We start from the raw sequence: 25,701 nt of genomic DNA, 5'->3' as shown, positions 1-25,701 counted from the left end.
CCTGCAGAATCAGTTGACCCGGGTGTGAGGGATGCGTACCAGATCACAAGAGTACACTACGCAGAGCTCAGAGTTCGGCTAACAGCTACAAAGGTAGAAGTCTCCAAGGTCTCTTCAGTCAACGTCGAGTATGAATCTCCCTGATCCCATACGGGCCCCGCGAGCTACGTTATCTACAAAGATTCACTAGAGTTAGCGGATGGTATTCGACCATCTTCGACGTAATAGTTCAGGTAGAGTGCGAAGCCACGATAGAGTAAAGTATTTCAAAGAGTATAGTCAAATAAAGTTGTAACTCGCGTATCAACGATTTATATTGTTAAGACTCTGATTTCGCCGATGATGGTTTGGCTAGTCAGTGAATGGCACAGTATTTATATCCCTCGCTTATGTCTCGAGGACCCAGTCTACTAATAATACAGAATACACTCGGGGCCTACCCGAGACCCTGAAAAACAACCAAGAACCTTTAACTCCTAAGTCCGTAACCCAAACTCCTAAACCCGCTAAAACCCCTCAACCTATTTACCCACTCTAATACACGTTTCCCTGTCGATGTTTCCTCTCCATCGGCCGTCTGGTGGATAATCGTCAACGTCGGCTACTCGTAGGTCTCGGACGGCAAAGCAACCTACTCAGGCCTCTTCCCACATCGCTTTCCCACATAGCAGAGTTCTCTCATGCCCATAGGTACCGCCGATAGGTACTCGGTCGGCTGGTGGCTTGCGCCGATTCGCTCCGAGTGATCCGATCTTCGATCCGATCGCTTCCAGCTGTCTCTCATATATCCACCGGTACCAAAGCACTCCCCTCCGGCGGTTTGACGCTCCGGGGGTTATTATTGGGGTCGAAAACGTGTTTTTTATGACTCCGTGTTTTGGTCGTATATTGGTCGCACCACACCCCGCGGGTGCGGTCCAGAGTTGACGTTAGCGTGCAGAGGGTATTGGGGTATCTACTAGCCTTTTCGTAAATGCTTAGCATGCCCGTAACACCGGGGCAGTCAAGCACTCCTCCTTATTCAAGAGCGCCAGGCAGCACAGAATGCGCTTATGGCAGAAGCTCTCGAGTATATGAAGATGGAGGTCAACTCTGTTCAGGAAGAACTCCGGAAGTATGCGCAAAGGGATGAACTGGATAATGATGCCATGGAGATCGAGTGGAAAAATCCGGCCACCCCACCAGACTTTGTTGCCGAGATACAAAGAGCACTCGATGAAGGAAGGCTGGTGGTGGCTAGGCCAGGAACTCCGGCACCAAATCCTCACTCCAGATCCTCTTCTAGGGCAGCCACCAGAACAATGCAGCGAAAGACCAGTCCCTTCGCAGCATTTCCGGTCCGATCCTCTAGGAGAGTTATCCCTATTGTGCAGCCAGCAGTGGGAGCATCTCCCTTACCTCCCAGTCGCTTTAGTGGAGTACTCCCATATCTTGGAGGAGTCGACCGATCCTTCGACTATGAAGGAGAGCTCTTCCCGGGTGTAGGCCGAGGACCTCCCAGTCCACTAGCCAGGAACCCAGGAAGGTTCACTATGCCTGGGGCCGCTCAAGCAGCACCAACCTCACCGTTGGCTAGCAACCCGGCACCAGTAGCACCTGTGGCCCCTCCAGCTGCTGCCCAAGGCGGAAGTGGTGGAAACCAGAACCCTCCACCTCCCGTGGCCCGCGCTCCCGCTCCAGGAGATCCAGACAGTTCTAACAGTTCAGACTCGGAACCAGAAGGTGGTGACAGGAGAGGTTGGCGAAGATACCTCAAGAAGAAGTTGGAGAAGCAGCAGAAAAATCTGTTGGCTATGATGTCCCAGCAGTACCGACTTCCGGCCGCCTCTCCCCCTTCTGTATCAACCAGGGCCCGAGAACCAAAGGCACCACCACCCTCCAAGTTCCAGGGCAAAGCGGAGCAAGTGGAGACCTTCATCCGTCAATGTGAGAATGTGTTCTCCATTGAGAGCCTATCATTCACCTCTGAGGAGGTTAAAATCCGATATGCAGGCAACTTGATGGAAGGAGAGACAGCGATCCGATGGTATGAGGCATACCACAACTCAATCGATCAAACCTCTGCCAACCGTCTTGCTGGAATGCCGGTGAAGTTAGAACAGAGATGGAAGCGCTGGGATTCCTTTGTGGATGCTTTTAGAGCAGCCTTCGGTGAAGCCATCTCCAGAGACAATGCTGTAGCCCAATGGAATACCCTTACCCACACGGCTCGAGGAGGAATAGACCTCTTCCTCAATACTATTATTCAGCTGATGTGGAAGACTGGCTATGAGGGTCAGTTGGTGGATGATAAGATCAACAATTCCCTCCTTCCGGACCTAGGCATGAGTTGGGCTCTTTTTAATCCCAAGCCAAAGTCCTTAATGGAGCGGATAGCTGCTCTCAGAGAGTTAGGGCACACTCATGAGAGGTACCAAGGGTTGGCAGCTGAGAAAGCGCCCCCTCGGACGAAGAAAGATCCTCCCGCTCAGAAGGACCAGCAGCCCAAGAGGAAAAGAGAAGCTGCAAGCTCCTCCGGTCCTCAGAAGGCCCCTGGATCTAAGGACAGAGCGGTGGAGCTGAAGGGTATCCCGGGGGATATTCTAGAAGAAAGAAGGAAAGCAGAAGTATGCTTGAAGGTATGACCTTTTGGTACTCCCTATTGGTAGAGTGCATAGACTGACTTGTCCAATAGTGCGGCAAGTCCAGACACAAATGGACCGATTGTTGGTCCAAGGAACCTACTGTTGTCCGAGTGGCAGCAGTGAGAGTACAAAAGCGGAAAAGAGGGAATGGCAAGTCCAGCTCTCAAAAGAAGGCTAAAGTGGCTGCTGTTGTAGCAGAAAATCCACTTGTTGTACTCCCGGAGGTTACAGAAGATTTTGTTTTCCAGCCTGAGCAAGACTCGGACAATGAAATCATCTGGTAGAAAAGTGTCTGTTTGAGTCTATGTTTACTAGTTTTCTTTTATATGGGTTTCTCGGTTTCTATGTTTCTCTTGAATAAATTATGATTGTGTTTCTGCCTATTTGATTGCTTCAAGTACTCTGAGGATGGGTTTAAGACCCGAAACAGCTGGTCTGTCAGTGCTCTACCAAAGTTACATTTGCTACCAAGACACTTCCAACCGCTACCAAGACTACTACACATCATACCTGCTATATTATCGCTTGGGAATAGAACCAAAGGATCCTTGATCTTAGTAGTGCCCGAAGCTATTAGCTATGTTGAAAAGACAAAGAGAAACGAGTTTAGAATCCGCTGTTAAGCAAAGAAGGTTGGAACAGAGGCTTCCCTCCTTACCAGTACATGGAAAAAGACCTATATTGAAGGCAGGACTGTCATGGATGGTCAAAGGAAAAGATGAAGGCGCCCAAGGGTCTTTCCTGTTTGACACCGGTTGTACAGGAGCTATCCTCAACCAGAGTTTTGTCAGAAAACATGGGATTCCCTTAGTGCGGCGGGATCAACCTCTGACAATGTTTGATGCTCAAGGAGATGTCATGATGGGAGGAGGCGAGTATTACACTCACCCGGTCCGCATGACTATGGGAGATCATAAGGAGACACTCCGATGGGAAGTGGCTACTTTGGAAGAAGGAATGACCGGTTACCTGCCAATTAGTTGGGCTAGGAAGCATAACCCGGACATCAATTGGGAACTCAACACCATGAGCTGGAGGAGTGACTACTGCAAGCAGAATTGTCTCCCAGCGGCCACCAAGATTGAACTGATCTCTCCATACCAGATGTTGGAAGAAGAAGAGACAGTCTATCAATTGGTTGCTTCAGCATGGCATGATGAGGACGGAGGTGATATTGCTGAGAAAGTACACCACCTATATCGGGAATGGGCAGATGTGTTCAGTCAAGAGAAGATTGGGGAAATGCCGCCGCATTCCCATAATGATTTGAAAATCAAACTCTTGCCTGGCACCACTCCCCCATTTGGCCCGCTGTACCCATGTTCCGCTCCAGAGTTGAAGGCCCTCCGAGAGTACCTGGACAAAGAATTGTCTTCAGGAAAGATCTCTAGATCCAACAGCCCTGCTGCGGCGCCCATATTGTTCATCCCTAAGGAGGATGGGACATTGCGAATTTGCGTGGATTACAGAGGTTTGAACAAGGTCACTGTCAAGGACAAGTACCCGCTGCCTATCATGAGTTGTTACGGGCATGCCAAGCATTTATGAGAAAAGGCTAGTAGCTACCCCAATACCCTCTGCACGCTAACGTCAACTCTGGACCGCACCCGCGGGGTGTGGTGCGACCAATATACGACCAAAACACGGAGTCATAAAAAACACGTTTTCGACCCCAATAATAACCCCCGGAGCGTCAAACCGCCGGAGGGGAGTGCTTTGGTACCGGTGGATATATGAGGAACAGCTGGAAGCAATCGGATCGAAGATCGGATCACTCGGAACGAATCGGCGCAAGCTACCAGCCGACCGAGTACCTATCGGCGGTACCTATGGGCATGAGAGGACTCTGCTATGTGGGAAAGCGATGTGGGAAGAGGCCTGAGTAGGTAGCCTTGTCGTCCGAGACCTACGAGTAGCCGACGCTGACGATTATCCACCAGACGGCCGATGGAGAGGAAACATCGACAGGGAAACGTGCATTAGAGTGGATAAATAGGTTGAGGGGTTTTAGCGGGTTTAGGAGTTTGGGTTACGGACTTAGGAGTTAAATGTTCTTGGTTGTTTTTCAGGGTCTTGGGTAGGCCCCGAGTGTATTCTGTATTATTAGTAGACTGGGTCCTCGAGACATAAGCGAGGGATATAAATACTGTGTCATTCACTGACTAGCCAAACCATTATCGGCGAAATCAGAGTCTTAACAATATAAATCGTTGATACGCGAGTTACAACTTTATTTGAATATACTTTTGGAAATACTTTACTCTATTGTGACTTCGAACTCTACCTGAACTATTACGTCGAAGACGGTCGAAGCATCATACGCTAACTCTAGTGAATCTTTGTTGATAACGTAGCTCGCTGGGCCCGTATCGGATCAAGGAGATTCATACTCGACGTTGACTGAAGAGACCTTGGAGACTTCTACCTTTGTAGCTGTTAGCCGAACTCTGAGCTCTGCGTAGTGTACTCTTGTGGTCTGGTACGCATCCTTCACAGTATATTGTTACTCACAAGTTCACTTGGAGTAACGAAGTCACCTCAAAAAAAAAAAAAAAAAAAAAAAACTATCATCATTATCCCCTATTACAATGACTACCCGAAGGGATAATTATTTCATAGATACCTCGGCCGTAAATGAGGAGGCCGGGGAAGATTCTATGGTAATATCGAGGGCTGCTAGCCCAGATCCCCTACTCCAGGGAGGACCCTCTACACAAACTAGGCAATCGAGTAAACGCTCTGCTCATGCCCAGTTTACGAGGAATATGCAGGAGTTTTTGGATACCCATGAGGCACAAATGAGGTATCTTGGTACAGCTGGACAGGCCATGTGGCAGCAGCTACAAAACCTCCAGGAACAAGTGCAAGGGGGCGGGCAAGTCCTGGATAAGAAAGTATGGCAAGAAGCCATCGCCCAGAAGCAACATCTCGAATCACTCTTTGAGCTCGTCGAAAATGTTCGGCAAGTACAGGAAGCCGCACGAGCCGCCGACCACGAGGTTCTGGATCGTAACCATCGGATTACCCAGAACCAACTGCTGGAGGCGGAACGACAGCTGAGAGTTGCAAGAGAAGAGCGAGAGCAGGAGAAAAGGGAACAGCGGGAACTGTTGGCGCAATTCAAGCAGTCCGATGATGTAAGAAACCAACGAATAGCCGAGATGGAGGAACGACTACGACAACATATGTCGGTAGCACCCTCCATGGTGAGTATTCCCTTGGACCCTAATGCACCCCAAACGGTTCCTGTTGGCAATGGCAAAAAACCCGAAAATGCTGGCCCAGTAGGAGGAAATGCTGGCCCAGTAGGAGGAAACGCTGGCCCGGTAGGAGGAGATGGAGGCAGGCAACCGGAGGATGCCGGCTCAGTGCAGGGAAATAGTGGCAGGAGACCGGTGGGAACTGCCCCCGTCGGCGGGAATGGTGGAAATCAACCTCCCCGAAACCCACCGAGAGGTAATATTGGGGGAGACCCGGAACCTTCCGACGACGATGACGATGATAACAGCGAATGGTCGCATGGTCGGAAGAATTGGAGAAAGCGAATGAGGCACCGTGCTAGAAAGCCGGCTGCTACGGCTGCTGCGGAATACACCAGTGGGCAAGCGTTTGTACGAGAACGCGGATCGGAATCGGAGATGGATTTCGATATGGATTTTCAGTAGGGGACTCTGATGAGTCAGGTCAGGAGTATCCCCAGATTGCTATGTTATCACTGACGGAAAACAACAAAAAAAATATGAAAAGAAAAAGGCAGGAAGGGAGAGCATCCCAACCGGAGAAAAAACAGAAAATTTTGGAGGAACCTATTCACGGTCCTCGACCTATCGTTAATCAGATCCTTTGTTTTGCGGAAAAATGTTTACCTTGTAAGGTGTTGTTGGATACTGGTGCAACTGGTCCTGTTTTGTCTGCGGTTTTTGTTGATAGTTTTGAGGTCCCGAAGGTGAAACGAGACGTCCCGGCCCGGGTATTTGGATTTACGGGAGAAGTTATGAAGGGCACGGGACACGCCTTTACACAACCATTAATTATAATGTCAAGGGGGCATCAAACACAACTATCATTCGAAATCGCTTCTCTCACACTTGGCATCGATGCGATACTACCGAACTGGTGGTTGAAAGAACACAAACCGGTTATAGGGGCAAATGGGGAAGTTTCCTACGATGGTGAGAACTGCAAGAGTCGATGCTTCACTGACAAGGAACCTCAAATAGAAATGGACGAGGGTGTATTGGACGATCCGGAGGCCCAATTCATCGGTAGCATTTGCCTTTTGGAAGATGAATCGGTCAACCTCCGCGAAACTCTTCCCTCTTGGCTCCATGGGTTCCTTAAAGTCTTCCTACCATCGGAAGCAGACAAATTACCACCGCATCGATCTTACGACCATGCGATAGATCTCGAACCAGGGAAGCAGCCACCATGGGGACCCGTTTACTCCCTATCCGAAGTCGAGCTGAAGGTGCTTCGGGAGTACCTGGACAAAATGTTGCGATTGGGAAAGATTAGGCCGAGCAAATCCCCGGCAGGAGCCCCAATCCTATTTGTGAAGAAGAAGGACGGTAGTCTCCGACTTTGCGTTGACTACCGTGGACTTAACCGTGTGTCCATCAAGAACAGGTATCCCTTACCGCTTATGGACGAACTGCGAGATCGAGTAGCAGGCGCGGTTATCTTCTCGAAGATTGACCTGAAGGAAGGTTACAACCTCATCAGGATCAAAGACGGCGACGAGTGGAAGACAGCCTTCCGTACGCGGTATGGGCATTTTGAGTACCTCGTCATGCCTTTTGGGCTGGCAAATGCGCCGGCGACCTTCCAGAACATGATGAATGATGCGCTGAGGGAATTCTTGGATCAAGGTGTAGTAGTATACCTTGATGATATCCTGATATATAGCAAATCTCGGGAGGAGCACAGAGACCTGGTCGGCAAAGTACTTAGTAGGTTACAAGAATACAACCTAGTCGCCAACCCGAAGAAATCGTTCTTCGAGCTCACCGAAATCGAGTTCCTCGGATACATCCTTGCCCCAGCAGGCGTCACCATGGCACTGGATAAGGTTATGTCTGTTACGAATTGGCAAGCCCCGCGCAGCGTTAAAGAAGTACAGATCTTCATGGGCTTTGCCAATTTCTACAGAAGGTTTATCCATAATTTCTCCGGGGTCTGTAAACCCATTACCGATTGTCTCAGGGGTGATGCTAAGAACTTTGTCTGGTCTATGACGGCCCAAGCAGCCTTCGAAAAACTCAAAACCCTGTTTACGTCTGCGCCGATCTTGGTACATTTCTCTCCAGATCGCCAGACTATCGTGGAAATGGACGCAAGTGATTTTGCTATCGCCGCAATTCTATCCCAGGTTATTGACGGAAAGACTCACCCTGTTGCCTTTTATTCTCGAAACCTTAACCCAGCGGAACTCAACTACGACGTCTGGGATAAGGAGATGCTAGGAATTGTGTCAGCCTTCAAGCAATGGCATCACTACCTCGAAGGACCTAGCCGAACGGTCCTCGTCTATACGGATCACAAGAACTTGGAATATTTCTCAACAACCAAGGTTCTTAACCGACGACAGGCAAGGTGGGCTGAGTCTTTGGCGGAATTTGATTTCAAGATTATTTATCGCCCGGGAACCAAAAATGGGAAGGCAGATGCACTATCGCGACGGCCGGAGTACCGTCCTGAAGGGGGAGGCACGCTTGGGAAACAGTCGGTAGACAGGTTCTTTAAGCCCGGAGAATTGGCGGAGGAAGAATTTGTGGTATCAGCGGTGTCGCTTGCCTCCAAGGGGGTGATTGACTGGTCTAAGAACTTTCTGGATCATGTCAGGCAGGCGGCATCGGGAGACCCGACATGGGTAGGATTGAAAGAGAGAATTGAGCAGGGAGAGAAGTTGGGGGAAATGAAGGATATTGTAGAGAAAGACGGGCTACTCTTCTATAAGAACCGACTCTACATTCCGGCAGATGACCGTATCAAGATCCGAGTCGCGCAGGCAGAACACGACTCAAAGGTGGCAGGACACTTTGGACAAGACAAAACTTTGGAACTTATTACGCGCAACTTCTATTGGCCAAAAATGAACGAGTGGATTGATGATTACGTTCGGTCATGTGATGAGTGCCAGCGCAACAAACCCAGCCGCCACAAGAAATACGGTGCGCTTCTACCACTGTCCACGCCACATTCTGTCTGGCAATCGATATCAATGGACTTCGTTGTGCAGTTACCGGAATCAAAGGGATATAACCAAATTTGGGTAGTAGTCGATAGGTTCTCGAAGATGTCGCATTTTATCCCCCTAGTAGCAGAAACGACCGCGCAGGATCTAGCGAAGATATTCCTCGGTCAAATCTGGCGACTCCATGGCCTGCCCCTTGATATAGTTTCCGACAGGGACGCCAAGTTTACTTCAAGCTTTTGGGCATCCCTTATGGAATTATTGGACGTGAGGATAAGAATGAGTACGGCTTTCCACCCTCAGACCGATGGGCAAACAGAGCGGGTCAACCAAACCCTCGAGCACTACCTACGAGTGTTCTGCAACTACGAGCAAGATGATTGGGCAGAGCTACTTCCATTGGCGGAGTATGCTTACAACAATTCGGTTACCACCGCCACGGGTCAATCTCCGTTCTATACCAATTACGGTTACAACCCAAGAACCAACTGGCCGACAGAAGCCGAAGTGGTCAACCCAACCAGTGACCTGTATGCTCACTTCATTCGAGGAGTTCATGATTCTGCTCTCGCTCGCTGAACAGACACCAGAGAGAAGATGGGGAAATATTATGATCGGAAAAGGGACGAACCGCCTAGCTTCAAGGTGGGAGACATGGTTATGCTCAACGCGACCAATATCAAGACACGTCGCTCAACCAAGAAACTCGATCATAAGAAACTCGGCCCGTTCAAGATTATCCGACTAGCCGGGAAACGAGCCTGTGAATTGGAACTGCCACCACAAGTCAAAATCCACAACGTCTTCCATATTGAACTCTTGGAATGTTACCGACAGAGCAGTATCCCAGGCCGCGAACAACTTCCCCCGACTCCCGAAGAAGTCGATAAGGAAGGAGAGGTTCTGTATGAAGTGGAAAGTATTGTGGGAAGCCGGAAAAACAGAAGAGGATTAGTGGAATACCTGGTGAAATGGCGGGGCTATTCGATGAGTGACTGCACGTACCAAGTCATGGATGCTATGAATGAGGAGGTACTTGACCTAGTCCGCGACTTTCATCGAAGGAACCCCAAGGCCGTGAAGGACCAACGCCTAAGACTATAGAGGTACCCTACAGGGCTAAGTCCTTCCCCTCCACAGACACCGCGGGTGATATGTGGAGCAGGTTTACTGGAACCATAGTCTGTCAGAAGATGTCCCGAGACGTGACACCCTGGAAGGGGGGTAAGCTGTTACGGGCATGCCAAGTATTTACGGGAGTGCGAGAAAAGGCCAGTAGATACCCCAATACCCTCTGCACGCTAACGTCAACTCTGGACCGCACCCGCAGGGTGTGGTGCGACCAATATACGACCAAAACACGGAGTCATAAAAAACACGTTTTCGACCCCAATAATAACCCCCGGAGCGTCAAACCGCCGGAGGGGAGTGCTTTGGTACCGGTGGATATATGAGGGACAGCTGGAAGCAATCAGATCGAAGATCGGATCACTCGGAGCGAATCGGCGCAGGCTACCAGCCGACCGAGTACCTATCGGCTGTACCTATGGGCATGAGAGGACTCTGCTATGTGGGAAAGCGATGTGGGAAGAGGCCTGAGTAGGTAGCCTTGTCGTCCGAGACCTACGAGTAGCCGACGCTGACGATTATCCACCAGACGGCCGATGGAGAGGAAACATCGACAGGGAAACGTGCATTAGAGTGGGTAAATAGGTTGAGGGGTTTCAGGGGGTTTAGGAGTTTGGGTTACGGACTTAGGAGTTAAATGTTCTTGGTTGTTTTTCAGGGTCTCGGGCAGGCCCCGAGTGTATTCTGTATTATTAGTAGACTGGGTCCTCGAGACATAAGCGAGGGATATAAATACCGTGTCATTCACTGACTAGCCAAAACCATTATCGGCGAAATCAGAGTCTTAACAATATAAATCGTTGATACGCGAGTTACAACTTTATTTGTCTACACTTTTGGAAATACTTTATTCTATCGTGACTTCGAACTCTACCTGAACTATTACGTCGAAGACGGTCGAAGCGTCATACGCTAACTCTAGTGAATCTTTGTTGATAACGTAGCTCGCGGGGCCCGTATCGGATCAAGGAGATTCTTACTCGACGTTGACTGAAGAGACCTTGGAGACTTCTACCTTTGTAGCTGTTAGCCGAACTCTGAGCTCTGCCTAGTGTACTCTTGTGGTCTGGTACGCATCCCTAACAGCTGCCGCTCAGATGTAAGCTTAATCATTGCTGTAGAGCTTTCGCTTATTGTAGACTTCCCTAGCATAGTCCCTGCCCCTTCGGCGGACATTCAATGCTCAGAGGACACAGAGGATCACCGGGCAATCAGAGCTTCACTCTGGCCGGTCTTCTAGTCACTGGCGAGGCATACACTCGTCAGTCATTGCTCCCATGAATAGATCCCCTTCCTAGCGCCCGGAATGTAGTTACTCTAACAGCTGGTAGCTAACCACACTACCGGTTCTTGCATATCACCGTGCAACTGGCTTCTAACAATAACTCTCAGCATGTAACCGGGCCCTGTGTGTACTCATACACCAGACAGTTGAAATGGCTCCGTTACACCACTCCCCTCTTCCAGGATCTTGGTCTCCGAGGTCTATAACCATTCTATTACCATCCATTCTATGTGACAAGAAATTCCGTGATATGCAAGGAATGAAAACCTAAAGAAAACTACACCCCAACAATCCGCTTGTCCTTGGGTTTCTTAGGATACCTCATATGGAAATCCCGAAGGGCTTCTTCAGCACTCTTCTGGAGATGCTCCCAAGGTTCCCATGTAGCATCTTCGTTCTCATAACCTTCCCACAGCACTAAGTATTCCACTCGTCTCCCTTTCTTATTGACCCGGCTATCAGCTACTTCTCGGACAACCCAGTTCTGTTCTCCTTCAATCTCTTCAGGTTCCGGTGGTGGAACTCTTCTCTCAGGATCTACTGGTTCTCTGTAAGGTTCCAGAAGAGAGACATGAAAGACCGGGTGGATTCCCATTTGAGGGGGAAGAGAGAGCTTGTAGGCACGAGTACCAATAGCTTCTAAGACCTTAAAGGGTCCCATCTTCTTCTGATCCAGTTTTCCCAAAGGCCGCTTTGTTTGCACATTGCGCCGGTCCAACATTACTTCATCTCCGGGCTTGATTTTGGGCGGTGCCAGGGCATGAGCATCATACCACCGGGCCATCCTTAATCTAGCTTTACCTAAGCTGGCGTTCATAGCCTGCCAGATAGATTCCCATTGAGATATCATGACCTCACTTGCTGGATTGTTCCATTCTACTCCTTCCTTTGGGGCCGGCCAGTTGGTCCTGGGTTCATAACCATAGTTGGCATAAAAAGCCGATACTTTGGTAGACTCAGAGACCGCCGAGTTATATGCATACTCTGCCAAAGGCAAGAGTTCTGCCCAGTCATCCTGTTGATATGAACAATAACTCCGCAAGTAATGTTCCAGGGTCTGGTTAACTCTTTCTGTTTGACCGTCCGTTTGGGGGTGGAAAGATGTGGACATCTTCAGCTTCACATTGAGGAGACTCATGAGAGATTGCCAAAAGTGAGAGATGAACCTGCTATCTCTGTCCGAGACTATGTCATCAGGTAAACCATGGAGTCTCCAAACTTCCTTCAAGAACAACTTGGCCAAATCTTCCGTTTTATTGAGGGTAGAAAGAGGGATGTAGTGTGCCATTTTCGAAAAACGGTCCACTATTACCCAGATCTTTGTAAACCCACTAGATTCCGGTAATCCCACAATGAAGTCCATAGAGATGGAAGTCCATGGCCGATAGGGTATCTCCAACGGTTGGAGCATACCAAACTTCTTGTGTCTTGAGGTCTTATTCCTCTGGCAGCTGTTACAGCTCCGGACATATTCCTCACCATCCTTATCCATGTTGGGCCAAAAGAAGTTGTTTTTCACCCGCTCTAGTGTCTTAAATTGGCCAAAATGACCAGCCACCTTAGAGTCATGGGTATCGGACAGTATTTCCATCTGAAGCTTCTTGTCTTTGGGTATATACCATCTATTCTTATAGAAGATGAGACCGTTCTTGACCGACAAGTTCTGGTCCAAATTTGGTTTCCTTTCGACCAGGGAGCGGTGCAGTTCCTGCCAGAAACTATCCTCTTTAGCTGCCGCATATAGGCACTCTAAGAATGTATTCTGCAATTGATTCACCCTGACAGCCACTAGCTTTGCAGGATCCAAAACCAATTGACCTGGCCTAAAAAAGATCTGTGGCTCCGGCTGCAGAGTTTCACCTCCCTCTCCAAGGCGGTGATCCCAGCGCCTAGATAGCACATCAGTCTTGCCATTCTTTTCTCCCGGTCTGTAGACAACTTTAAAATTGTAGCCTGCGAGGTCCTCAGACCATCTAGCTTGCCGCCTAGTGAGAACCTTGGTAGAATTAAAGCACTCCAAGTTCTTGTGGTCTGTAAAAACCGTGATCTCTTGCTCACAAGATTTGAGCATATGTTCCCATTCCCGGAAAGAGGCTACAATAGCTCCCATTTCCTTATCATGAATGTCATAGTTGATCTCAGCAGGGGAGAACTTCTTAGAATAGAATGCCACCGGATGTAGCTTTCCATCGTCCCCATACTGAGAGAGCACCGCTCGCTTGGCAAAATCACTGGCATCTGTCTCGACCACCGTTCTCCTACTAGGGTCAAAATGAAGAAGGATTGGAGCGCTTGTGAACAGCCTCTTGAGTTCTTCAAAGGCCTGCTCATGTGCTGCCGTCCAATACCATTTCTTGTCTTTTTGCAAGAGATCAGTTAATGGTTTGCAAACTTTACTGAAGCCTTCAATGAAGCGGCGATAGAAGTTTGCAAATCCGAGAAATGCCTGTACAGCCTTGATATTTTCAGGGACCGGCCATTCCTTAACTGCCTCCACCTTATCTTCTGACATAGATACTCCCTTTTCCGAGATGTGATAACCTAGGTATTCTACTTCTCGGACATGGAAGGATGTCTTACTGATCGAGGCACAGAGCTTTCCTTCCCTAAGATTCTGTAGAACCTTCTTGACCAGTAGCTCATGCTCCTTCTCAGTTTCCGAGTAGATGAGGATGTCGTCGATATAGACTACCACTCCTTCATCCAGTAGTTCCTTTAGCACATCATTGATCATTGCCTGGAAGGCGGAAGGGGCATTGCATAGACCAAAAGGCATCACATTATACTGATACAGTCCATAGCGGGTTCTGAAAGCGGTTTTCCACTCATCACCTTCAGCTATCCTGATCAAATTGAAGCCGTTCTTCAGGTCTATCTTTGTGAAGATCTTGGCCTTGAACAACCTGTCTCTGAGTTCACTCATGTGAGGGATGCGTACCAGATCACAAGAGTACACTACGCAAAGCTCAGAGTTCGGCTAACAGCTACAAAGGTAGAAGTCTCCAAGGTCTCTTCAGTCAACGTCGAGTATAATTCTCCTTGATCCGATACGGGCCCCGCGAGCTACGTTATCAACAAAGATTCACTAGAGTTAGCGGATGGTATTCGACCGTCTTCGACGTAATAGTTCAGGTAGAGTGCGAAGTCACAAAAGAGTAAAGTATTTCCAAAAGTATCGTCAAATAAAGTTGTAACTCGAGTATCAACGATTTATATTGTTAAGACTCTGATTTCGCCGATGATGATTTGGCTAGTCAGTGAATGACACAGTATTTATATCCCTCGCTTATGTCTCGAGGACCCCGTCTACTAATAATACAGAATACACTCGGGGCCTGCCCGAGACCCTGAAAATCAACCAAGAACATTTAACTCCTAAGTCCGTTACCCAAACTCCTAAACCCGCTAAAACCCCTCAACCTATTTACCCACTCTAATGCACGTTTCCCTGTCGATGTTTCCTCTCCATCGGCCATCTGGTGGATAATCGTCAGCGCCGGCTACTCGTAGGTCTCGGATAGCAAAGCTACCTACTCAGGCCTTTTCCCACATCGCTTTCCCACATAGCAGAGTCCTCTCATGCCCATAGGTACCGCCGATAGGTACTCGGTCGGCTGGTGGCTTGCGCCGATTCGCTCCGAGTGATCCGATCTTCGATCTGATTGCTTCCAGCTGTCCCTCATATATCCACCGGTACCAAAGCACTCCCCTCCGGTGGTTTGACGCTCCGGGGGTTATTATTGGGGTCGAAAACGTGTTTTATGACTCCGTGTTTTGGTCGTATTTTGGTCGCACCACACCCCGCGGGTGCGGTCCAGAGTTAACATTAGCGTGCAGAGGGTATTGGGGTATCTACTAGCCTTTTCTCGTAATACTTAATATGCCCGTAACAGCTTACCCCCCTTCCAGGGTGTCACGTCTCGGGACATCTTCTGACAGACTATGGTTCCAGTAAACCTGCTCCACATATCACCCGCGGTGTCTGTGGAGGGGAAGGACTTAGCCCCGTAGGGTACCTCTATAGTCTCAGGCGTTGATCCTTCACGGCCTTGGGGTTCCTTCGATGAAAGTCGCGGACTACATCAAGTACCTCCTCATTCATAGCGTCCATAATTTGGTACGTGCAGTCGCTCATCGAATAGCCCCGCCATTTCACCAGGTATTCCACTAATCCTCTTCTGTTTTTCCGGCTTCCCACAATACTTTCCACTTCATACAGAACCTCTCCTTCCTTATCGACTTCTTCGGGAGTCGGGGGACGTTGTTCGCGGCCTGGGATACTGCTTTGTCGGTAACGTTCCAAGAGTTCAATATGGAACACGTTATGGATTTTGACTTGTGGTGGCAGTTCCAATTCGCAGGCTCGTTTTCCAGCTAGTCGAATGATTTTAAACGGGCCGAGTTTCTTATGATCGAGTTTCTTAGTAGAGCGACGTGTCTTGATATTGGTCGCATTAAGCATAACCATGTCTCCCACCTTGAAGTTAGGCGGTTCGTCCCTTTTCCGATCATAGTATTTCCCCATCTTCTCCCTGGTGTCTGTTAAACGAGCAAGAGCAGAGTCGTGAACTCCTCGAATAAAGTGAGCATACAGGTCACTGGTTGGGTTGACCACTTCGGCTTCTGTCGGCCAGTTGGTTCTTGGGTTGTAAACGTAATTAGTATAGAACGGAGATTGACCCGTGGCGGTGGTAACCGAATTGTTGTAAGCATACTCCGCCAATGGAAGTAGCTCTGCCCAATCATCTTGCTCGTAGTTGCAGAACACTCGTAGGTAGTGCTCGAGGGTTTGGTTGACCCGCTCTGTTTGCCCATCGGTCTGAGGGTGGAAAGCCGTACTCATTCTTATCCTCACGTCCAATAATTCCATAAGGGATGCCCAAAAGCTTGAAGTAAACTTGGCGTCCCTGTCGGAAACTATATCAAGAGGCAGCCCATGGAGTCGCCAGATTTGACCGAGGAATATCTTCGCTAGATCCTGCGCGGTCGTTTCTGCTACTAAGGGGATAAAATGCGACATCTTCGAGAACCTATCGACTACTACCCAAATTTGATTGTATCCCTTTGATTCCGGTAACTGCACGATGAAGTCCATCGATATCGATTGCCAGACAGAATGTGGTGTGGACAGTGGTAGAAGCGCACCGTATTTCTTATGGCGGCTGGGTTTGTTGCGCTGGCACTCGTCACATGACCGAACGTAATCATCAATCCACTCGTTCATTTTTGGCCAATAGAAGTTGCGCGTGATGAGTTCCAAGGTTTTGTCTTGTCCAAAGTGTCCTGCCACTTTCGAGTCGTGTTCTGCCTGTGCGATTCGGATCTTGATACGGTCGTCTGCCGGAATATAGAGTCGGTTTTTATAGAAGAGTAGCCCGTTTTTCTCAACGATATCCTTCATTTCCCCCAGCTTCTCTCCCTGCTCAACTCTCTCTTTCAATCCTACCCATGTCGGGTCTCCCGATGCCGCCTGCCTGACATGATCCAGAAAATTCTTAGACCAGTCAATCACCCCCTTGGAGGCAAGCGACACCGCTGATACCACAAACTCTTCCTCCGCCAATTCTCCGGGCTTAAAGAACCTGTCTACCGACTGTTTCCCAAGCGTGCCTCCCCCTTCAGGACGGTACTCCGGCCGTCGCGATAGTGCATCTGCCTTCCCATTTTTGGTTCCCGGGCGGTAAATAATCTTGAAGTCAAATTCCGCCAAAGACTCAGCCCACCTTGCCTGTCGTCGGTTAAGAACCTTGGTTGTTGAGAAATATTCCAAGTTCTTATGATCCGTATAAACGAGGACCGTTCGGCTAGGTCCTTCGAGGTAGTGACGCCATTGCTTGAAGGCTGACACAATTCCTAGCATCTCCTTATCCCAGACGTCGTAGTTGAGTTCCGCTGGGTTAAGTTTTCGAGAATAAAAGGCAACAGGGTGAGTCTTTCCGTCAATAACGTGGGATAGAATTGCGGCCATAGCAAAATCACTTGCGTCCGTTTCCACGATAGTCTGTCGATCTGGAGAGAAATGTACCAAGATCGGCGCAGACGTAAACAGGGTTTTAAGTTTTTCGAAGGCTGCTTGGGCCGTCATAGACCAGACAAAGTTCTTAGCATCACCCCTGAGACAATCGGTAATGGGTTTACAGACCCCGGAGAAATTATGGATAAACCTTCTGTAGAAATTGGCAAAGCCCATGAAGATCTGTACTTCCTTAACGCTGCGCGGGGCTTGCCAATTCGTGACAGACATAACCTTATCCAGTGCCATGGTGACGCCTGCTGGGGCAAGGATGTATCCGAGGAACTCGATTTCGGTGAGCTCGAAGAACGATTTCTTCGGGTTGGCGACTAGGTTGTATTCTTGTAACCTACTAAGTACTTTGCCGACCAGCTCTCTGTGCTCCTCTCGAGACTTGCTATATATTAGGATATCATCAAGGTATACTACTACACCCTGATCCAGGAATTCCCTCAGCGCATCATTCATCATGTTCTGGAAGGTCGCCGGCGCATTTGCCAGCCCAAAAGGCATGACGAGGTACTCAAAATGCCCGTACCGTGTACGAAATGCTGTTTTCCACTCGTCGCCGTCTTTGATCCTGATGAGGTTGTAACCTTCCTTCAGGTCAATCTTCAAGAAGATAACCGCGCCTGTCACTCGGTCTCGCAGCTCGTCCATAAGCGGTAAAGGTGTTACGGGCATGCCAAGCATTTATGAGAAAAGGCTAGTAGATACCCCAATACCCTCTGCACGCTAACGTCAACTCTGGACCGCACCCGCGGGGTGTGGTGCGACCAAAATACGACCAAAATACGGAGTCATAAAAAACACGTTTTCGACCCCAATAATAACCCCCGGAGTGTCAAACCGCCGGAGGGGAGTGCTTTGGTACCGGTGGATATATGAGGGACATGTAACGGCAACTATGGATTTCGGTTAGGTGATGAATTGGAACGGGAAGGGGAGGTATTGCGCAGTGGGATTAGGATTTGTAATTGGAGTTTCTGTTATGTTCTTTTAGTTTCTGTTATGCGAAGGTATTAGTTATCGTTGGACTATGGTTGGGTATATAAGGAGGCGTTGTCTTGTGTCTTTATATGTTTTCTCTTTTTTCTTCTTTCTTTACGCAACCTCTGTATTCTCCTTGCTCGCTAAGGCTCGCAAAACTTCCTGACAATAAACCTCGCTTCAAAAACACTTTATTTTACTCCTCTCGGTTTACCCTGGTATACCATACCAGGCTGAGCCACTTTGTCCCCGATCGTACGGTCGCGTTTTGTTGTTCCAAGCGAAAGAAACCTACGAAAACTGGCTTCCAGCGAAGAATTCTCCAGCCTCGGCCTCCCGAAAGGAAGGAAAAGAAACCTTTCCGAAACATCCCTCTACGCCGCCAGAAGAACTGGACATTCAGTCATGTCGCAGCAAGCTTCGCTCCAGTCCTTTTTCACCCAGTCTTCCCAACAAGGGACAGCCCCCTCGCAGAACAAGAACACTCAGGTTCCCGACCCAACCCCATCCGGAGCTCAGGAACAGGAATTCTCCTCGACCTTTGCAACAGAATCCGACTACAACGACCCCTACCAGCCGAGAGTTGACTACCTCTACCCGAGCATTGTCCCCCAGGACACCCACACCCAGACGGACCTGAACTATATCACCTGGGCCATTAGACATGCCACCAGCCGGATCTGCCCACCCTCCGACAGGATTGAAATCCTCGAAGAGCAAACGACTACTCTCCGGAGAACAGTGGATACACTGAAGCATCAGATCGAGGCGCAGACAAACATGATCACCAATATGCATTCGGCGATCCACGCGCTCCTCAACAAACAACCACAACCGCAGCAACCGCAGCAACCGCAACAACCGCAACAACAGCATCAACAGCAACAACAGCAACAGCAGCGAAAACCACAGCAACCGCAAGGACAGAGAATGCCCCCTCCAGCGGTCCTACAAACAGCTCCCCAAGCAGCGCCACAGGCAGCTCCTCAGGCCCCCCCACCCGCACCCCCCCAACAAGCCCCACCTCGTGGATGGAAGGCAGGCACCTGGGCCGCCGTGGCCTCGGCACCCGGTCCTGCCCAAAGTAACTTCCAGGCCATCGAGAGGAAAAAGAAGTCCGCAAAGCCAAAAGCGGATCCCCTCTTCAAACCAGAGTATACCAAGATCAACAGGGAGATCATCGTGGAAACTACTGCCCCATCTGACGTTAACCCCTCCGAGATCAGAACCCTCGTCAATGCAAGAATCCAAGACGAGTCCTGCCATTTCATTTCGGCAAGAAGAACACCTAAGGACAACTTCATCCTGGAAACAAAATTCGTTACCCCTGCAACAAAGGCAATGGAATACGCCAAAGAAATTGAGGAGGCCCTCCTCACCCTACAGGTACCGGTCGCTGTCATCCGCGCAAACTCCAAATGGTCAAAGTTTCTCCTCCATGGAATCCCCACAACGGTCGGGGAGGGCATTGAGGCGGGACAACTAGTGGCATCAGAAATCAGAAGCAACTATGGAGAGAACTTCCAACTTGCCCAGGTTCCCCGCTGGATATCCAGGGCAGAAACTCGAATGGAGAAAACCCACTCATCTATGGTCATCGCGCTCCCGGGACAAATCACAATGGAAACACTAGGAGTTAAATTCCTATCTCTCTTCAACCGAAGCTGCCATATCGAGGCCTTCCTCCCAACCTTCCCGGATACCCAGTGTGCAAAGTGCCTCGAATACGGCCACCGCCAGGAGAAATGTAAGAACAATGGAAAATGCGGTCATTGTGCCGGAGACCATCTCACCAGCTTCCACCCATGCATTCAATGCCAGGGAGGATACAGATGCACCCACACCCCAATCAGATGTTTGAACTGTAAAGGAATCCATAAGGCCTCCGACCCAGCATGCCCTGAAAGAGTTAAACGCCGATTCCTGAACAAAGGAAAGGAAAATGCCCCACTCGCCCAAGACCCACCTGCCGCACCCGCCCAGGAGCCAATTTCAATAATCCAAGTACCAGCCACCGCCCCGGTCGGAGCCACACCCGTTCCCGAAGACGACCAACCCATGACGAATAATGCCTAGGCTGCGAATAACTGCGCTCGCACACCAACTTAATTGTGCACGGAGCGAACTAATCACCAAGGCGGCGGTGGAAGAAGCAGAAACAGACTCGAGCATTTATTTCCTACTATTACAAGAACCATGGACCTCAACAGAGGGATATCCACCAGAATCAAATCTTTTTTACCTTTTTACAGCCAGCAATATCAATACGAAATGCGCAACATACGTCCGCAAACATGCCAACCTCAAACCAAAACACCACTACACACACGATAATTTCATAGTATCGATTACGGTAGAAATCCAGAACAAGAAAACCCAAATCCTAAACATATACTCCCCAGGCCGAAGTGGCCCCTTCGCTCAAATAGCAAGTACAATCCAAACCCTTGATAATTGTCTAGTAATGGGAGACTTCAACTGCCACCATCAAATGTGGTACGGAGTAAATTCACATGAATACAGAAACAATATTCGAGCAGACCGCGTCAATGGTGCACGACTAAAACGATGGATAACCCGACAGAAACTGTCCCTCCTGAACGAACCAGGCGTCTTCACGCATTTCCCCAGAGACAGAGGGAAAAGGCCCACAACCATCGACCTTGCATTTGTAAAAGGCCCAACACTCGACCACAACCTACGATGGAGTACTGAACCCTACGGAGCGGGCTCAGACCACGGGAGAACCTCCGTCCACTTACACCTGGAAAAACCACCTTTTGTACCAAGACGAATGTGGCGACAAACAGACTGGAAGCTATTGGAGAACCACATGTCAAACATCTCCATCCCTGCAGAGGCATGGGAAACCAAGGAACACACGGAACAAACTGTCGATTTCTTCCTAGAACTGGTCAGGTCAACAGTCAGCATAGTAACACCACTCTCGAAGGAGGGGGTAAGAGCCAACTCCTGGTGGTCAGATGAGATGAAACAGATGAAGGCAAGGGTAAATGCAGCAGAAAGGAAGGCGAGAAATACAAGGAAATCCAATCACGTGGAGGAACACCGGAAGGCTTGCAGAGAATGGACAGTCATGATCCGGAAAGCAAAAGCGGACCAGCGGGAAAAGACGATGAACGAGGCGAAAGGTAGTGAAGTCTGGAGAATCCTAAGCGCAGGAAAGAGACGAGACACAATCATACCAACCATACAAGGTGAAGAAACATTTGCGGGGAAGTGTCAAGCTCTAAGAGCCCAACTTTTCCCCTCGAAACGGACGTCCCCCGACCATCCCCCCTTGAACATTAGACCCCCCTCTTTTGACCTTAGCAACACCTTCGACATAGTCACCCCCGAAGAACTTAACAAAGCAATCGACTCCTGCCCAGCGCACTCAGCGACCGGCCCGGATGGCATCCCTTATACCTTTATTAAAGCTATAGTCAAAGCAAACACAACTCTAATCCAAGACATGTTCTCCGCTATGCTCCGGCACGGTGTACATCCAGCGGAATGGAAAATAGCTAAGTGTATCCCGATCCCGAAACCCGGTAAAGCAAATTATCATGAAGCAAAAGCCTACCGGCCCATTTCCCTTCTACAATGTTTCAGCAAAATCCTGGAGAAGATAGTGGCCCAGAGACTCTGCACCGCTGGAGAAATCCTAGGCACACTCTCAGCAAACCAATTCGGAGGAAGACCAACCATCTCGGCAATCGATGCCCTCCTGAGAACCTTGACACCAATACAACAAAACCTACTACTAAAAAACAGCACCGGAATCGCCCGGCGAGATAGACCAGCGATCCTAACCAACGACATCCAAGGAGCATTCAATTGTGTCGATCACCTACTCCTCGCGGAAATCATGCACCAACAAAAATTCCCCACCTATCTGACAGAATGGTGCAAGGAATTCAACACCGGCAGAAAACTACAGTTCCAATTCAATCATGAGCTAGAGGAACCACAGCCCTATGATTCTGGAGTGCCGCAAGGTAGCCCCATGTCTCCGGTACTATTCATGATCTATGCCGGAGTAATTCTGGACCCAACTAGCAGCCCAAAAGAGATGGACACAACTTACATCGATGACGATGCGCTGGTGCAAATATCCAAAACACCAGGCTTTACAATCAAGAGAATGGAGGAACGAATGAGAGAAAGACTAATTAAAGCTGAGCCACTCCAAATCAAATACGACCCGGATAAATCCGATCTGATCTTCTTCCGGCCCACCACATCATCCACACAACAACCACGACTTCCAGTCAAAGTTAACAACATCGATATATACCCCAAGGAGAGGCTGAAATACGTAGGAGTCTGGATAGATCCAACCCTCTCCTTCCGGCCCCATATCGAAGCAGCAATCGCAAAAGGCCTAAAAGCCCTCCACCAAATCCGAAACACCGCCCGCCTGCCAGGGATAACAGTCAAGACAGTTCATCACCTAATAACACAGAGCTTCCTTCCAAGCCTGCTCTACGGATCTGAGGCCTGGTGGATTGGCGCAGACCACATCATTAGATCACTAGAACCACTATATAACGAAGCTGCCCGGATCATCACGGGCCTACCTCGATGGACCAAGAGAGCTAAACTCCTCCGAGAAGCAGGATTACCCCCCCTAGAATACCTCCTAACATACCGCTCAAGAAAGTACGGAACCAGAATACTCTGCACCGAGGCAACCCACCCCAACAATGAATCCCTAATTGAGCTCCTCCCATACAGAGAAGCAAACATCAAAGGGACAGGTCTACACCGAATCGCTTCCCTCCTACTCCCACATCAAACCCCCGGAAATGCGAGAGACAAGTGGAACCAAAACAAACTACTACGCGATCACCTGTTGGAAGAATGGAATACACAACCAATACCGGACTACCATCACCGGGGGGAGTTCCGCCCCCCCTCCAAGATTGCGAATCTCACCCTAACGGAGGCAAAAAAAGTTTTTCGAATCCGGTGCCAAACTACCCGAATCGATAAACACGCGGTATATACAGACCCCGAACCATGCCAGTGTGGTATGGAAAACTCAGCGAAACACACACTTATGGAATGCCCAGCGTGGGCTCGAATCCGTGCCCCCCTGATAGAAAAAATCCCCGGAGCGATGACCTGGGAAAACTGGATGTTTACAAACCTGAGAACGGACCTCATCCTACAATTTGCAAAACAATCTCAACTCTCGAAATGGTACGAGTCGGCGGAGGCGGAGGCGGACCTAGAAGAGGGGATGGAAGAAAATAATTAGGGACGGGATTAGGAAGGGCAGTTTCCTTTTACTCTTTAAATTTGTTTTTATGTTCTGTTTTGATGGGTCCAGCGCTCGATTCCGCTGAGACATGTTATTTCTCCTTGTCGTTGGGTCTTCTGGTTGAGTATTGTTCTGGAATTTCCTTGTTACTGTTCGTGTTCGCTTGTGCTTGTTTTGTTCTTGTTCTTGTTCGTTTGTGTTTGCGTTCGTTGTTTTTCTTTTCTTTCTTTCTTTCTTTTTGTTTGGTTCGGTTCGGTTTGTGTTTAGGCGGTTGGGTCGGCGTGCGATAAGTCTTGTACTTCAAAGCAATATAAGTTTCTTCTTCTTCTTCTGTATTCTCCTTGCTCGCTAAGGCTCGCAAAACTTCCTGATATCAAACCTCGCTTCAAAAACACTTTTATTTTACTCCCCTCGGTTTACCCTGGTATACCATACCAGGTTGAGCCACTTCGCCCCCGATCGTACGGTCGCGTTTGTTGTTCCTAGCGAAAGAAACACCACGAAAACTGGCTTCTAGCGAAGAATTCTCCAGCCTTGACCTCCCGAAAGGAAGGAAAAGAAACCTTTCCGAAACGTCACTCTACGCCGCCAGGAGAACTGGACATTCAATCATGTCGCAGCAAGCTTCGCTCCAGTCCTTTTTCACTCAGTCTTCCCAGCAAGGGACAGCCCCCTCGCAGATCAGGAACACTCAGGTTCCCGACCCAATCCCATCCGGAGCTCAAGAACAGGAATTCTCCTCGACCTTTGCAACAGAATCCGACTACAACGACCCCTACCAACCGAGAGTCGACTACCTCTACCCGAGCATTGTCCCCCAGGATACTCACACCCAGACGGACCTGAACTATATTACTTGGGCCATCAGACATGCCACCAGCCGAATCTGCCCACCCACCGACAGGATTGAAACCCTCGAAGAGCAAACGACCACACTCCGGAGAACAGTGGATACACTGAGGCATCAAATCGAGGCGCAGACAACTATGATCACCAGTATGCACTCGGCGATCCATCTTCTCCTCAACAAACAACCACAACCGCAGCAACCGCAACAACCACAACAAAACCAACAACAGCAACAACAGCAACAACAGCGAAAACACCAACCGCAGGGACAGAGAATGCCCCCTCCAGCGGTCCCTCAAATAATTCCCCAAGCAGCGCCTCAGGCAGCCCCTCAGGCCCCCCCACCCGCACCCCCCCAACAAGCCCCACCCCGTGGATGGAAAGCAGGCACCTGGGCTGCCGTGGCCTCGGCACCCGGTCCTGCTCAAGGAACTTTCCAGGTTGTCGAGAGAAGAAAGAAGTCCGCAAAGCCAAAAGCGGACCCTCTCTTCAAGCCAGAATATACCAAAATCAACAGAGAAATCATTGTTGAAACCACTGCTCCATCCGACGTCAATCCCTCCGAGATCAGGACCCTAGTCAATGCAAGAATTCAGGACGAATCCTGCCACTTCATCTCAGCAAGGAGAACACCCAAGGATAATTTTATCCTGGAAACTAAGTTTGTCACCCCAGCAACAAAGGCAATGGAATACGCCAAAGAAATTGAGGAGGCTCTCCTCACCCTACAAGTACCAGTCGCCATCATCCGGGCAAACTCCAAATGGTCAAAGTTCCTCATTCACGGAATCCCCACAACGGTCGGAGAAGGCGCCGAGGCAGGACAACTGGTAGCATCCGAAATTAGAAGCAACTATGGAGAGAACTTCCAACTTGCCCAGATTCCCCGCTGGATCTCCAGAGCAGAGACACGAATGGAGAAAACCCACTCATCAATGGTCATCGCGCTCCCAGGACAAGTCACAATGGAAACATTAGGAGTTAAGTTCCTATCCCTCTTTAACCGAAGCTGCCACATCGAGGCCTTCCTCCCAACCTTCCCAGACACCCAGTGCGCGAAGTGCCTCGAATACGGTCACCGCCAGGAGAAATGCAAAAACAATGGGAGATGCGGTCACTGTGCCGGAGATCACCTCACCAGCTTCCACCCATGCAATCAATGCCAGGGAGGATATAGATGCACCCACACCCCAATCAGATGTCTGAACTGTAAAGGAATCCATAAGGCCTCCGACCCAGCATGCCCCGAGAGAGTTAAACGCCGATTCCTCAACAAAGGAAAGGAAAACGCCCCACCCGCTCAAGACCCACCGGCCGCACCCGTTCAAGAGTTGCTTCCGATAGTTCAAG

At 49.4% G+C, this 25,701-nt stretch overlaps 5 protein-coding genes across 5 annotated transcripts; 3 read left to right on the top strand and 2 right to left on the bottom strand.

The window, feature by feature from the left end:
* Positions 1–1,052: 1,052 nt before the first annotated feature.
* On the top strand, positions 1,053–2,908 carry H6S33_012827 (uncharacterized protein; the record flags this gene model as incomplete). Its single annotated transcript, XM_044844169.1, has 2 exons — positions 1,053–2,618; positions 2,675–2,908. 2 exons carry the CDS (start codon positions 1,053–1,055, stop codon positions 2,906–2,908), a joined length of 1,800 nt encoding a protein of 599 aa, XP_044694536.1.
* A 295-nt stretch (positions 2,909–3,203) lies between these two features.
* Positions 3,204–4,172, top strand: H6S33_012826 (uncharacterized protein; the record flags this gene model as incomplete). Its single annotated transcript, XM_044844168.1, has 1 exon — positions 3,204–4,172. The coding sequence occupies one exon, from the start codon at positions 3,204–3,206 to the stop codon at positions 4,170–4,172; it is 969 nt and encodes a 322-aa protein (XP_044694535.1).
* Positions 4,173–5,212: 1,040 nt separating this feature from the next.
* On the top strand, positions 5,213–6,289 carry H6S33_012825 (uncharacterized protein; the record flags this gene model as incomplete). Its single annotated transcript, XM_044844167.1, has 1 exon — positions 5,213–6,289. The coding sequence occupies one exon, from the start codon at positions 5,213–5,215 to the stop codon at positions 6,287–6,289; it is 1,077 nt and encodes a 358-aa protein (XP_044694534.1).
* Positions 6,290–11,507: 5,218 nt separating this feature from the next.
* Positions 11,508–14,153, bottom strand: H6S33_012824 (uncharacterized protein; the record flags this gene model as incomplete). The annotated part of the gene is made up of 1 exon (XM_044844166.1): positions 11,508–14,153. The coding sequence occupies one exon, from the start codon at positions 14,151–14,153 to the stop codon at positions 11,508–11,510; it is 2,646 nt and encodes an 881-aa protein (XP_044694533.1).
* A 1,095-nt stretch (positions 14,154–15,248) lies between these two features.
* On the bottom strand, positions 15,249–17,927 carry H6S33_012823 (uncharacterized protein; the record flags this gene model as incomplete). The annotated part of the gene is made up of 1 exon (XM_044844165.1): positions 15,249–17,927. One exon carries the CDS (start codon positions 17,925–17,927, stop codon positions 15,249–15,251), a length of 2,679 nt encoding a protein of 892 aa, XP_044694532.1.
* Positions 17,928–25,701: the final 7,774 nt, after the last annotated feature.

This window comes from Morchella sextelata, assembly GCF_020137385.1.
Source record: "Morchella sextelata strain SCLS chromosome Unknown scls_9, whole genome shotgun sequence".
Classification (NCBI taxonomy): domain Eukaryota; kingdom Fungi; phylum Ascomycota; class Pezizomycetes; order Pezizales; family Morchellaceae; genus Morchella; species Morchella sextelata.
The sequence above is the reverse complement of the archived record's forward strand: the minus strand, read 5'-3'. Positions and strand labels throughout refer to the sequence as shown.